Source organism: Melanotaenia boesemani, chromosome 24 (assembly GCF_017639745.1).
Source record: "Melanotaenia boesemani isolate fMelBoe1 chromosome 24, fMelBoe1.pri, whole genome shotgun sequence".
Taxonomy (NCBI): domain Eukaryota; kingdom Metazoa; phylum Chordata; class Actinopteri; order Atheriniformes; family Melanotaeniidae; genus Melanotaenia; species Melanotaenia boesemani.
Window position 1 is genome coordinate 6,808,441 of NC_055705.1, and position 14,397 is coordinate 6,822,837.

The window sequence follows — 14,397 nt, forward strand, 5'->3', positions numbered from 1 at the left end:
CATCTCGCAGGACCTCCTCCATCCACCCTGGCCTCCTGCTGGCCACTGGCCATCCTACCACTACAGCGGCCCCGGGCTCACCAGCCGAATCCACTCACCCACCCTTAAGCACCCTTCACTCTCTCCCGCAACATGCATCCCCATTTAACATACAAGAGGTAAATAATATCTAACAAAATACCATATGCACACAACTTAGTTATTGCACTTAGTTAAAGAGATACTGTATAATCTACCATGCAACAATAGCACCAACAACTAAAGGAGATCTGTTTATGTGGAGTGTGCAGCAATGAATTTTTAAAATATAAACTGAGAACTTAATGTAATTTTTAAAGTTAAAGTTTAGTTATATTTTAAAAATAAATGTTTTCTCTGGACAACATTTATTAACTGTTAATCCATTAGTCTGACTTTTCTTTAAATGGACATATATATAATATTTATGATGGCTGATACTACTCTATATTAAATAAATGATCATTCCTTCAACTTTAAAAACTCATCATCCTAAATTCCAGACATGGATCAATCATGACATGATGTCCCATACCAGATCAGTCTCAGGAAATGATTCGGAGGATGAAGAACTGGTACACTGAGCTCTAGTCTTCTGTGTTCGTGCCTCCAGTGTTGTTCTCCTGATGCATGATGTCTGATGTCAGACAGCCCACCGCACCACTGAAAACACGCACCAACACATTTTACAATCTGTCTTGTAAACATCTCGACTGACGCTGTCCAGCCAAGGATGAAAGTATTTTCGCCTTTGAGGACGTGGTGGAGTTTCGGGTGCAGAGGACGTTTTAAAAAGTCTCAGGTGTTGTGAACAGCACCGGAATGCGGCGTCTGTCTCTAGGCAACCGTGACCGCAACACATGCAGCAAGGTGGGGGGTCCTGTCTAGATCCTGCTGGCCTGAGTAATTCCTGTGTTTTATTTAGTCCATAATTGTTAAATTTAGTGTTGATGTGTGTGTGTGTGTGTGACAGATGTGTTTTGTTCAGAATTTATGAAAATACAGAACAAATTGCGTTCAATACGGACCGTCCACAGTGAACCAATAAAATGTCGGGAGGAGATGTTTAATTGTCAAATAAGGAACAATTCCATATTTTACAGGATGGTTGGCAACCCTACCGCTAGCTTGAGCTACAACTGCTTTACTAGCTAACAACACCCAACCAGCTGCTAAACCTGTTAGCACCTGCTGCTAAATCAAAAAGTGCTGTCACATGTCTAATCTTCATCACCATTCCTTACTTTACAGTATAACTGCAAAAGAAATTACCTTGTCCTTGCACATCTGCCTCGTCAGCTTTTTCTTTTCCTTTTTGCTGCCCCAGTTGGATAATTCCTCTTCATAACAAAGCCCATAAACGACTCACTGAAACAACCTTCTTCCTTTTTTTGCTTAGTAGCAAAACCGACTCTGCCCACAGCTCAACTCAGACGGGTGAGGTTTGGGTATCTGCTGCAGGAATGCTGCACGATAAGCAAACTTTGTCCACTTGCCCGCCCTGTCTTCCCATTTTAAGGGATTGCCACTGAACAACCTTGGGGTGAGCAAACGGACGGAGCCATAACTGCACTATACTTCATGCTATCATGCTGGAAATTGAACTGGCTTTCCATTGGGGCACTGAGAAATTGTGGTGTCAAAATGGTCCATATCGGACAAACTTTATTATTTTTACCCAAACTTAAAATGCACCATTTGACCTGATTTCAGCACTCTAGGACAAACTATGGAGGACTTGTGGCTGGTCAAAAAAAGTTCTCCAAATCCAGTCGCCTGATATTGGGCTCCAGTGAGGGCTAATGGACAAAACTCTGTCATCTTTAAAGATATCAAGCTGATATTCATGGGATACACTCATTGGGCCTGAATGAATGGACCCATCGAGTTTCTGCTTTCTGGGCCTCCGTCCACTAGCCCTCCTTGACTTCCAATGTTAAGGGATTGCAACTTGACTGTTACAAACCCTTAATTGTGGCTCACATCTAGGGCAAAAGGGTTAGTAACAAATCAGGCTGGGTCAAAACTAAATTGTATATAAAAAATAATTTAACAATTAAACTTATCACGCTCTTCCTATAAATGCAAAAAAAAACAAAAAACAAAAATGAACACAAAAGGGTTCAATTATCATTTAACACAAAGGATCTTATAAACAAAATTATACCATTACTGGAAAACAACAAAAACTACAAATGAACAAAACCTAGTTAACAAAAGGTGTCCAACTATGGCAATACTCTAAAAATCAATACAACAAAACAAAAGAAGGTCAACCAGACTAACTCTGGGACTTCACACTAATAACAGACAAAACACAACTCAACCAGCTTTTTAATAAGGATAGCATTAATTATCTACTCACTTACAATAACTTAAAAGCTACTTCAAAATCTAAGGATAGCGTCTTTTCTCCAAACTAAATATTAATCCACAGAAAGCTCTTACAAAACACAGCTCCTATTACACCACAACAGGTTAAAACACTCAGAGCAATCCCAAACTGGCTAACTGTTAGAGATGTGATGTTCATGAACGAATCGATTCTTTTGAACGACTCTTTTAAATGAACGATGGGAACCGATTCACAGCTGTGAGCCGTTCATTTGTGAGCCATTCTTTTTATATACAAATTATACACATTTTTGACACTGCCTTCATCAAATCAAACTTTATTTATAAAGTGCTTTTCATGTCATAGGCAACACAAAGTTCTTTACATGATTAAAAACATTTATGCATATCTCATATTTATGCATATCTCAGTGCATATCTCCATCCCCCCTTTGCAGCAAAAAATGACTGAATGAATGAATAAATAAGTAAATAAGAAGTAGTACAGTTGAGTAAAATAAAAATATAATAAATAACATTTGTGACATCATAGAAGTCTGATGTCCAACACGTTCCATTCATGTGAAGCATCTGTGGGCAGAGAGTATTGTTTGGAAACAAATACTGTGAGTTCTATCCAAAACAAGAATTTGCACTGACTGCTCAGATTTATCCTTTTTTTTATCTATATTTTTCCTAAAATTTTTTAATCTTTTATAGTAGATTTCATATAGGTACATATTTTGATTGTTTGTCATTTTTATATATTGTTAAATTTTGTAAGATATTGTGAGAACGAGCCAGTCTTTTGAATGGCTCTTTGAAAGGAATGGCTCCTCAAGATCCAGCTCCCTTCAAAGAGCCATAAATCCCATCTCTTCTAACTGTGTGCCGAAGGGTACATATCTGCCAAAACTGTAGTTGATCGCGGGCTTATATGGGCGAGGAGTCCATCCGCTTGACTCAGCTGAAATGATCTGGAACTGTAGTCAACCAGTGCCGATGGAGGAGGGAGGAGTATCGGTGCAGATTTCTCAGCCAATACTTGAGTTGCTCCAGCTCAGCAGGATTTGCATACACGGCATACACGGTTATATGACAAAGTAGATATATCACCAGGGATGATTCCAGGGGCGTCTCCAGCTTTTGAGGAAATCCTGGGCTTAGCCCAGACCAGATGTAAATTAAAAATTTAAGGGAGCTTGAATATATATATATATATTTATATGCTGAGCAACGATTAAAATTTTTATTCACAATTAATCACATTGTTACGCGCAAAATGTCTCTTTCCTTTAAAAGAAGTCCTACAGCTGTATAAAGAAAATGCAGTAAGTTTTGGTTTACAAATGCGACATCGGGGGTCTCCAACCTGCAACTCTGGACCTTCCTCAATGCCTCTAAATACATGGCTAAAATATTTTTTTCAACCAGGATTTTTGGAACCATGACCGGCTTGTTCCTGCCCTGTCAACTGAGAAGTCTTCTTTGTGCTGCTACTCTGGTGATTTGCTGCATTCTGCCAACCGAAACTATTAGAAGCTGTTTGGCGGAAAGGTGGCACCAGAGTTCTGTCCGCCCTCATGTTACACAGGTAAGAATTACATCAGTATTACAGCCCAAAGGAAAAGCATAAACTCTTGTGTTATACTGTAAACCTGTGAAACTGTGTTGCTTTGTGAAAAAATATTTTGCCTTTTGTTACTGTGTATGTATTTCATGATTATTACAGCTGATTGGTTTTTACTCATTATGCTTTATTTATTTTGTCTTGTCAAAGGTGAGCTCATAGGAGTGCAGTATCTGTTTCGTCAGACTGGTCAGGCACTGCAGGACTCAGAGGAGACCGCCCGGTTGGTTGAGGAGGAAGATGAGCTATCTGCTGACCCCACACTGCTGGATATGGAGGTTCAACCTGCTCCCAGCAACTCCACATTGGCTCCTGGCATATCTGGGGCTGGAGATATTGCAGATGAAACTGTGGTCAGTAACAGTTATTTGGTACTGTTTTGTACATACTGTATGTTCATGGATTTCATTAAAACTAAAGGTTTTAAATATTATTTTGTTTTCTGCTTAATAATATTCACAGGCTATTGATGAACAAAATGTGCCTGGTTACCAGCATGTGGACAGACTTGCAGAGTATTTGGTTGGGCTTCGGGAGCAGACCTCTCTCTGTCTCAGCTACCTGCAGGCAGACCAAATTATAGGACTCTGGCAGAGGCTAAATGAAGGGGATAAGCAGTGGGTTGTTTATGCAGCGTAGCACAAGCACAATGAGAGACTTTTGAGTGGACGCTTCTGAACACCAAAAAAACCCTCACAAACTCCAGATGTGGAGAGCACAACCTGTTGTGTGCTATGTGCAAGCAGTGCACCTGCACAGTGGCCTGACTGCTGTAGGTTGGTGGAGGCCATTTTTATTAGGCTTTGTCGTCTGCACCCAGTCCCCAAACGAAAAGGCAAGGGGACAGAGTCAAGGTAGTCCTTAATTATTAGGGTGTACCGCAAAATCAGGGAGCTGGTTGTTGGTAATGCCCGGGTGATGCAGGGAACAGCTTGTGGATGTCAACCAGAATACATTAAATCAGTGGCACAATGCCAGACAGAAGAAGCAGGAGCTTTCTGTCTTGCTTCAGGTAACTGGGGTGCCTTCACAGATTCCAGTAGCTGAAGAACCACTCATGGATGCAAGAGTACTGCCTTCTTTTCTTGTGCCAGCACAGCATGAACACCAGTACCGGTTGCCAGAGAGTACAGCTGGCCAGGCTAAGCAGAAGAAGAAGAAGCAGGTATCATGCACCATCCAGCCAAAAGGAGCTGTAAAAAGGCAGTTGTTGGTGGCACCAGCAAATTTTCCAGCTCCTGCAGCACCCGGGCCCTCAGCAGTAGCCCGGAGCACTAACCCAAGCTACCCCACGGTGAAGACAATGCCAGCTCCACCCGGAGGGTGGCAAGGAAGAGCCCCAGCCAGAGCCCCCCGCGGTCTTGGGGCACAGGCCCCAGTGGGCCAAAATTGGCAGCCGCCAGCCAGGCCAGGGACCGGCCATCCAGGGCAGCCCGAGCGAAGGGTCCAGGGCCCCAGGAGCCCAGAGGTGCCCCACCCCCTAAAGGTAGATGGCCCACACCATGCTTAGGAGAACCAGACGCCCCAGACAACCACCTGGCACAGGCCAGCACACACACCGATGTTCCAGCCGCACACCCTGGGAACCAGGGCACCATCAACCCCCCCTCCCCCACCCTCCACCTACTCCAGTCTCCACCACCCCGTTTGCCTGTGGACTGGCCGGGGCATATCCGAGCCTATAACCAATAATGGGGGCCAGGTGGACTTCACAGACACTTGGGGAGCCCTGCACGCGCTCCCCCGGGGGGTAGAGACGCATGCTGGGCGTCCACGCGTTTGTCTCAGACCCCTCCAGGCTATGGGACCCCAAGCGTACACTTACCCCTGACGGTCACCCCAAAATAAAGGGTCAAAGTCGGGGTCAGATCCACAGTTACGCTGACGGGTAGTCTGCCACCAGAGGGCAGACTAATTTCCTGATGCAATGCACATTAAGGAAAATGGGTTATAATCAGTGTTGGGAACGTTACTTTATAAAAGTAATTAGTTATAGTTACTCACTACTTTTTCAAAAAAAGTAACTGAGTTAGTTAAAAAATTACTTGATAATAAAAGTAACTAGTTACCAGGGAAAGTAACTATTGGGGTTACTGTATGTTGCTTTATCTCGAAGAGTTTTTTTTTTCTGAGTAGTTTTCAAAATTTACTTGAAATGAGTAAGAACAGTCAGGTATGTGTATGCAAACATCAGTATTTATTGCACATAAACCCACAGCAGGATGTTCATCCTGCACTTCAAGTAGTATCTTTTTTGAATAGTGAACAGTTACATAATGTGTGTTGAGCTCAAACTAACAACTTCTGAATCAAACACACAACGTGAGACAAAGTCTGGTAAAGTTAACAACGAAACTATCCTTTGGTCACATCAAAAGTGAACATATGTAACAAAGTGTTTCAACTCTGTAGTCTACAGTCAAGTCCAATTTACTGTCTCAAACAAATGGTCTTGAAGATATTCTGTGCTTCAAGTATTTTCTTCAAATGCAAACAGTTAAGCAATATAAAGTGCCTTTACAGTAACTGTAGACAATTAAATAAATCAAACTCTCATAATCTGAAACGAATCGTCTGTAAGACATAGACTTACAGTATTTCAAGCATTTTCTTAATTTAAAAAGTAAACAGTTAAACAACATGGAGTGCTTTTAACCATAGAACTTCAGCTCCTAAATATTAATTTACCCATCCATGTACTCCTTCCATAATGTACATCTGTTCATGTATCCATCATATAGCCACCTAACCCATGTGGCCCAACATCCTACCCTTTAAACCAGTGATTGTATCTAAGAAGCAGCAGCATTTCAAACCTCTTATCAGACATCCTGTTTCTCTTTGGGGTGAGGACCAGCTTCCCCAGGCTAAACAGTCTCTCTACTGGGGCACTTGATGGAGTGGCTGCATTATATTTAAGTGATATTTTCTTAATCAGTGGGAATTCATTCAGAGTGTCCATCCCTTGTGCTCCTGACTTGAAATAGTCAGCCATTTGGCTTTCCAAAGAAGCAGAGGTTTCTTCCTCATCTTCGAAGGAAAAGAACTCATCCTCAGTGGAGGAGCTGGTGCTGCTGAGGCTGCGTGTGGGTGCATTAGTACCTGTTAGCTGGTCTTCATCTTGCGCAATTTTACGGCATTCCTCCAGCAGACTTGCCTTGGCATTGTCCTTCCGCTCCTGTGTGCGCAGCCAACGTAATTTAAATCTGGGCAATGTCACCGCAGCCAAGATGGCAGTCTCACTTTCCAGGACCTCTGAAAACCTGGTTTTTATTGCCTGAAAAGAGACATGTGCGCACACACACAAAGAATTACACATTATGAGCCAAGTGATATACCTTAAAAATTTCCTTTGATTTGATATTTCAGAATCATACATTATTAATTTATGGGAAAATGTAATTCATGCATTTGAAGAAACACTAGCTCTAACCTTGACAACAGCTTCTGGAAGGTCACCAAGGATTTGCAGGCCACTCTTCAAGTCCATGGTCTTGGAGATCAATGTCTCCAGTGTGGGAAGGAGTGTGCCGTAAAAACAGTTGTCTTCACCTTGAAGAATGTCAAGGGCTACTGTTAGTGGCTTCATCACTGTGCAGTATTCCCTGAGGAACTGATGCTCCCGATCTGTGATGGCCTTCAACCCAAATTTATAAGAGATGGCGTTCAGCTCAGTAATTGTGAATTCACAGACACGAGCAATGGCGTCATGAAAAGAGTTCCATCTTGTTGTACATGGGAGGAGGAGCTTCTTTCCGAGGACCTCATCGACGGTCTCTGCTGCCACTGTGGAACGGCTTGCCTTATTCCATAATGCTGTGCATTTAGAGATAGCACTTCTGTACACAGCTTTTAGGTCTGGCCTTGAGAGTAACCACTTGTCCACATCAGAGCATGAAATGAGGTTTGCTGTATGAGATGCACATCTGTGGTGTGGTGGTAAAGTCACAGAATCCTCATCCATATCTATGCTTTGTAAGGCATCATGAAGGTCAACAAAAGTCACTTCATCATCATCATCATCATCATCATCCTCTCCAGAGTCATCAGAGGGTTGGTAAAGTTTGAAGGCTTTCACAAAATTCGAACCATTGTCTGTGACAGTGGCTGTGATTTTGTGAGAAATACCAAAGGACGAGTGAATTTGGTCTAGTTCAGTAGCAATGATATCATGTGTATGACGGCCCCTGAACCGTCTGCAGGCCAAAGCTGCTTTCTTTCGTTCTAAGCTTTGTGCATCTATCCAGTGGGCTGTCACGCCGAGGTAGCTGCGGTTGTGTGCAGTCCAGATGTCTGCAGTTGTAGACAAAAAGTCTAACTCTTCAAAACTCCCTCTAAGTTCAGCGTTCATTTTGGCGTACTCGGCCTCTAAGTACTTCACAAACGTCTTTGAGCATGGCGCACAAGCCCCTGATTTCTTCGGTATTTTAGCAATAATGGCTCGGAATGCATCATCATCCACTGTTGATAACGGCAGCATATTTTTAACAACATACCTGCCTATCACACGGTTGACTTCAGCCTGTGTCATCTTTTGCTGTTCCTGTGTGGCAGAAAAGTCTAGCTTCTGCTGTTTGGGCGACTTTTCTCCGTGCAATTCTCCGCTAGTGGATGCCGATGTTGAGCTCTCATCTGGGGAGGAGATATTGGGTCTTTTGGCCACTAATTTAGTAGATGGGTGCACTGTTGTGAGGTGCTTCATTAAGTTAGAGTTGCTTACAACGGATGTCGACAAAGTTTTCCCTCCGGAACACAATGCACACCTCACATGGACGTTTTTGCCTTTTACGTCAATTAATTTAAAATAGTGCTTATATTTCCATCTTGAAAATGATATTTTTTCACCTGACTGCTCCACATTCGCCATCTCTGCTGCTTTTCCTCGAGGTTTGTTTAAGAAAATTAAGCCCGTCCGGGTTTGTTTGTTAAAGCACTGGCTCTGATTAGCTGCCGTGAAACATGCCTGCTTTAACTGACAATGACATCAGCCAATCATTTTGCTTATCTCGCTCCAGTTCATCCAACCGGAGCTCTCCCAGTCCCAACCAACAGCCTTGTTGTGGAGCCGAAGCGTGTTCTGATTTTGCAGTTCAGTCAGTTTATTGTAACGCACTGCCTTTACTGTACAATAACTATAACGGCGTTACAAATATGGGGAAAATAATTAGTTAGATTACTCCGTTAGTGAAAAAATAACGGCGTTACGTAACGCCGTTATTTTAAACGCCGTTATTACCAACACTGGTTATAATACTTTCATTTCCGGATAGATTGGGCTGAAACCCACAGGACACACTCTTTGAAAGTATATAAATTGATCCTGTAAGTTTCCCCTCTCTAGGACAATGCTTGGCTGAATTGTGAACTCGGGATGACTGGGGAATGGCATTTGAGGAGCTGTCCACCTCCCTATATTAGGTGTCCGTTCTGATTTGTGGACAGAGCTCATAACTCGCTCATTTCAGAATGGATTGGGCTCAAACTCAGCAGTCATAAAGTGGTCATTTTAACAGATATCGAGCTGAAATTGAAATCACACACTCATTTGAGGTTCATGAGTCTAGATCTGGAGTTTCAGCTTTGTAGATCCAAGTATGACCGAGTTACAACCTATGTCCTTGAACCTGACCTGACGGTCAAGTATTAGACGTGTCCACCTGTTTTCAAAATAACATAACTGTACTGTACTTTTCTTCAGACGTTTCGCAGATATAGAGGGGTTCACCATGGACAACTGGTACAAATTTAGGGACCCTAGCATGAAGTATGACAGATTTGTGACAGATTGAAATCATTGTCCACGTCTAAGACTTAATTATTGGGCATCAGGTGAGGTTTGTGGACAGCGATCATAACTTGGTCATTTTTCAACAGATTGAGCTGAAACTGGCAGGACACACTCTTTGGATGTTGAGGAAGATGTGTGACAATTTTCAGAATTTTCTGACCAACAGTTGGCGAGTTATGATCAAGAGTTGTCTGACCAACCCACGGAGCACACTCTGGCCGGGATAGGAGCGTTTTACTGTGAGGAGAAGTCGGGGGAACGTGGGGGAAAAACTTGGGGTGCACAGAGCCATAACTCGCTCATTTCTCCACATATCAATATGATATTTACAGGACAATCTCATGGGAGTATGAGAAATGTGTGAAAAGTTTCATATACACTACTGTCCAAAAGTTTAGGGTCACTTTGCCATGGGATTCAATAGGGAAGTGACCCCAAACTTTTGAACGGTAGTGTACATTGGACAAAGCATGGCTGAGATTTCACCAAGTCTCATTTGTGCCTCTGGTACTCTAGAATGAAACATTAGAAATGATTAACAGTGACTGGAAAACTGCAATAAACACTGTTGTGTCCCTGGTAGAAGACAGTCTTAGTGCCCCTGGTACTCCAGAATGGAACAATTTTAACAATAACAGTGTGAAAAAGTGCACAAAGTCCCGTTTGCGCCCCTGGTACTCTAGAACAAAAGTCGAATGAATAAAAGTGAGTAAAAGCGAGTAGAAACTTGGAATGTTTTATTGTGTCCCTGGTACTCCAGCATGAAACACTTGACAAAGGGTGAAGCGTTTCACAATGTCCCGTTGGTGCCCCTGTTACTCCAGAATGAAATACTATGAAAAAATTCACCAAATTCTGTTCGTGCCTCTGGTATTCTAGAACAAAAATCTAAAAATTAATAAAATTGAGTGGAAACCTGAAGTGAATACTTTACTGTGTCCCTGTTAGAAGATATTCATTGTGCCCCTGGTACTTCAGAATGAGCGACACATACAGGATGTAGGTTTGACCTGAAAATCCAACCAGGCTGATTCATCTCCAACTTGCTTTGTGTTTGTTGGGCATGACCCTAGGACATATTGGGACAAATACCAGCCTTCTAGCATCAAGTATGGAGAAGTCATGGCTGTTTGAACATGCAGTGTCCACGTCTAGGGCTTTAACATTGGAGGTCAGGTGCGGTTCATGGACAGAGGCTATAACTTGGTCAATTCTGACGATATCAACCTGAAACTGTCAGGACCTATTCAGTGGACTTATCTGAGTCGACCTAGTGTGTTTGAGCCCTCTAGCTCAAAGTGTGACCCAGTTGCAGCCTCTGTCCACAAACCTGACCTGATGCTCAATGATAAAGTATTAGACGTAGACACCTGTTTTCAAAATGCCATAACTGTATTATACTTTGTCTGAATTTCTTGTTACACATATAGAGGGGTTGACAATGGACAAGTGGTACAAATTTGGGGACCCAAGCATGAAGTATAGCAGATTTATGACAGATTGAATACACCTGTCCACGTGTAATACTTTAACATTGGTCGTCAGGTAAGTTTGGTAGACAGTGGCCAAAACGTGGTAATTTCTGAACAGATCGAGTTGAAATTGATGTCACACACTCATTGGGGGTTTATGAACATATATCTGGAGTCTCAGCCATTTTGGGCCAAGATTAAGGGAGTTTGAGCCCTGTGTACTATTACACTGAATAATTCATCACTAACACATTACTAGAATTTTGGTCTGAGTTTATACTGCAGCTGCTATCATTATTTGTCTATGATCAGTCTGTGTTTGAGCCCGTCAGTGGGATTTTAAGAGGATTTACATTCATATGGTCAATATAACAGATTTAGTCAAGTGTTGACCTCCACGACAGCTCTGGTGTATCATGTGTCTGTGTGCCCATTATCCTTTTTATCATTTCTAAAATAAATAAGACCCTTAGTATTGCAAAAGGAAAACGAGATGCAACATAAAAAAGGTTGTAGAGAAAATATAGTTTTGTCATTGGCTACCATCTCGCCAGTTTTTGGGGATGTTGTATTCTTTGTACAGATCAATCAGCAGCATTTGATCTGCTGATGAGGAGAATGTTTCTCTCATTCTGCCTCTAGTGTTCCTCCTTTCAACAACTTTTCCTTCATCCATTCATTTGGACTTGTTACACATTCCAGGTGTGTGCACTTAGTTTACGCAGGCCTGTCTTGAATCACACTGGATTAAATAAAGCTGAACTGTGTTCCTAGAACGACATGAGGCTTAAGTAGAAGATGAAGCTGATTTGACTTTTTTTAGGCGTCTCTCCAATGACTTTCATGAAATACCTCCATGAACAGGAAACAGAGACATACTGTAAACAATTCATTTATTTGTAAAACTGTGTGAAAAATGTTATTGTTTTTATGCTAACAGAAAACTGTGGTGACCACGACAACCAGAGGTGGTAGAAACCTACTGTGATGACTAAAAAAGTACACAGTTTACATATATATAAAATAAAAAATAAAAAGGCACCGCATCTAGCATTAGCATCTAAAATAGAGTAGAACATACAGTACTATTTATTTCAAACTCGTAGAATGAAACATGTTGTGACCGTCACCTGACAGTTGAAACAAAGCAGTGTTTTTCGAAATTGCCTGAATAACTGAAAGATGCCCCACCCTCCTGGCACATTTAAGGTTTCTCCCCAGTGTGAATGCGTTGGTGCTTTTTTAAATGACCTGATCGACTGAAAGCTGCTCCACACTGATCACACCTGTATGGTTTCTCTCCAGTGTGAATACGTTGGTGACGTTTCAAAGTACCAGATTCAGTGAAAGCAACCCCACACTCATTGCACACATATGGTTTCTCTCCAGTGTGAATACGTTGATGAATTTTCAAAGCGCTGGATGTAGTGAAAGCTGCCACACACTCATTGCACCTATATGGTTTCTCTCCAGTGTGAATACGTTGGTGTATTTGTAAATGACCTGATTGTCTGAAAGCTAACTCACACTGATCACACTTGTACGGCTTCTCTCCAGTGTGAATACGTTTGTGACTTTTTAAAGCACTAGATACAGTGAAAGCTGCCCCACACTCATTGCACCTATATGGTTTCTCTCCAGTATGAAGATGCTGGTGACTTTTCAAAGCACTAGATACAGTGAAGGCTGCCCCACACTCATTGCACCTATATGGTTTCTCTCCAGTGTGAATACGTCGGTGAATTTTTAAATGACCTGACAGACTAAAAGCTGTCCCACACTGATCACACCTATATGGTTTCTCTCCAGTGTGAATATGTTGGTGACATTTTAAAGAACCAGAGTCTGTGAAACCAGCCCCACACTCATTGCACCTATATGGTTTCTCTCCAGTGTGAATATGTCGGTGAATTTCTAAATGACCTGATCGACTGAAGGCTGCTCCACACTGATCACACTTGTAAGGTTTCTCTCCAGTGTGAATACGTTGGTGACTTTTTAAATGACTTTGTTGACTAAAAGCTGCTCCACACTGATCACAACTGTATGGTTACTCTCCAGTGTGAATACGTCGGTGAATTTCTAAATGACCCGATCGACTGAAGGCTGCTCCACACTGATCACACTTGTAAGGTTTCTCTCCAGTGTGAATACGTTGGTGACTTTTTAAATGAGTTTGTTGACTAAAAGCTGCTCCACACTGATCACAGCTGTATGGTTTCTCTTCAGTGTGAATGCGATGGTGACTTTTTAAATGACTTGGATAACTGAAAGCTGCTCCACACTGATCACAGGTGTATGGTTTCTCTCCAGTGTGAATCCTCCGACATCTCTTTGGTCGTGATGCACCAGTGAAGACTTTCTTACAGCCTAGACCACCTTGATGTTTGGTTCTCCTTTGGCCTCCATGTTTCTGTAACGACCAGAAAGAAAACATTTACATTGTATCCAAAGTCCCCCCCCAAGTACAGAAAAGTTTCCAAAAAAGTTGGAAATTAAACATCATCAAAACCAGCTTTGTCTGACTACATGTCTAAAATACAAAGGATTTACAGCTGTACACACAATAGGTGATATCCATATCCAAACCAGGCAAGTTTTTCCACATATATCAATAAGGGGTCCCAGGTACTATGAAATGCATCCATAGTACCATTGAGAGTACATCTGAGCCTTTCCAACTTTACATTCTGCATAATATCTCAGATCAGATGATGTTGTGAAGGGGGTGTGGTAGCCTTCCATTTGAACAGAATCAAGCGTCTGGCTAGTATAGAGGAGAAGGCGACGACTCTCTGTAGTGAAGCTGGGGGTGCAGAGTTCATCAAGGTGGAGAGACAACTAAAAGTGGCAACCAGAGGAGAAGTGCTTTAGAAATCATTTAAAATATAAAGAAGACCAGAAATGAAACTAGTATTGGACATGACCAAAACATATGGTAGGAAGTAGCAGGCAGTTGATTATATCTGTCACACAGTGGATCAATACTAGGAAATACTTTAGCTAGTTTATGGGATATGGGATTGTGCCACTGGGGAGCGAATCTGAATTCTTTATATTTGAATCATTCAATTTGAATCTGAATATGCCTGTTTGAATAATTGCTTTAAAAAACTGAATCCAAATGACCACATTTGATATTGAATCTTTGTTTT

At 42.0% G+C, this 14,397-nt stretch overlaps 1 protein-coding gene across 1 annotated transcript; it reads right to left on the bottom strand.

The window, feature by feature from the left end:
• Positions 1 to 12,210: 12,210 nt before the first annotated feature.
• LOC121635164 (zinc finger protein 665-like) lies at positions 12,211 to 13,679 on the bottom strand. Its single transcript, XM_041978250.1, is given in 1 exon segment — positions 12,211 to 13,679. A coding segment is annotated over 1 exon segment (1,233 nt). The 3' UTR covers positions 12,211 to 12,446.
• Positions 13,680 to 14,397: the final 718 nt, after the last annotated feature.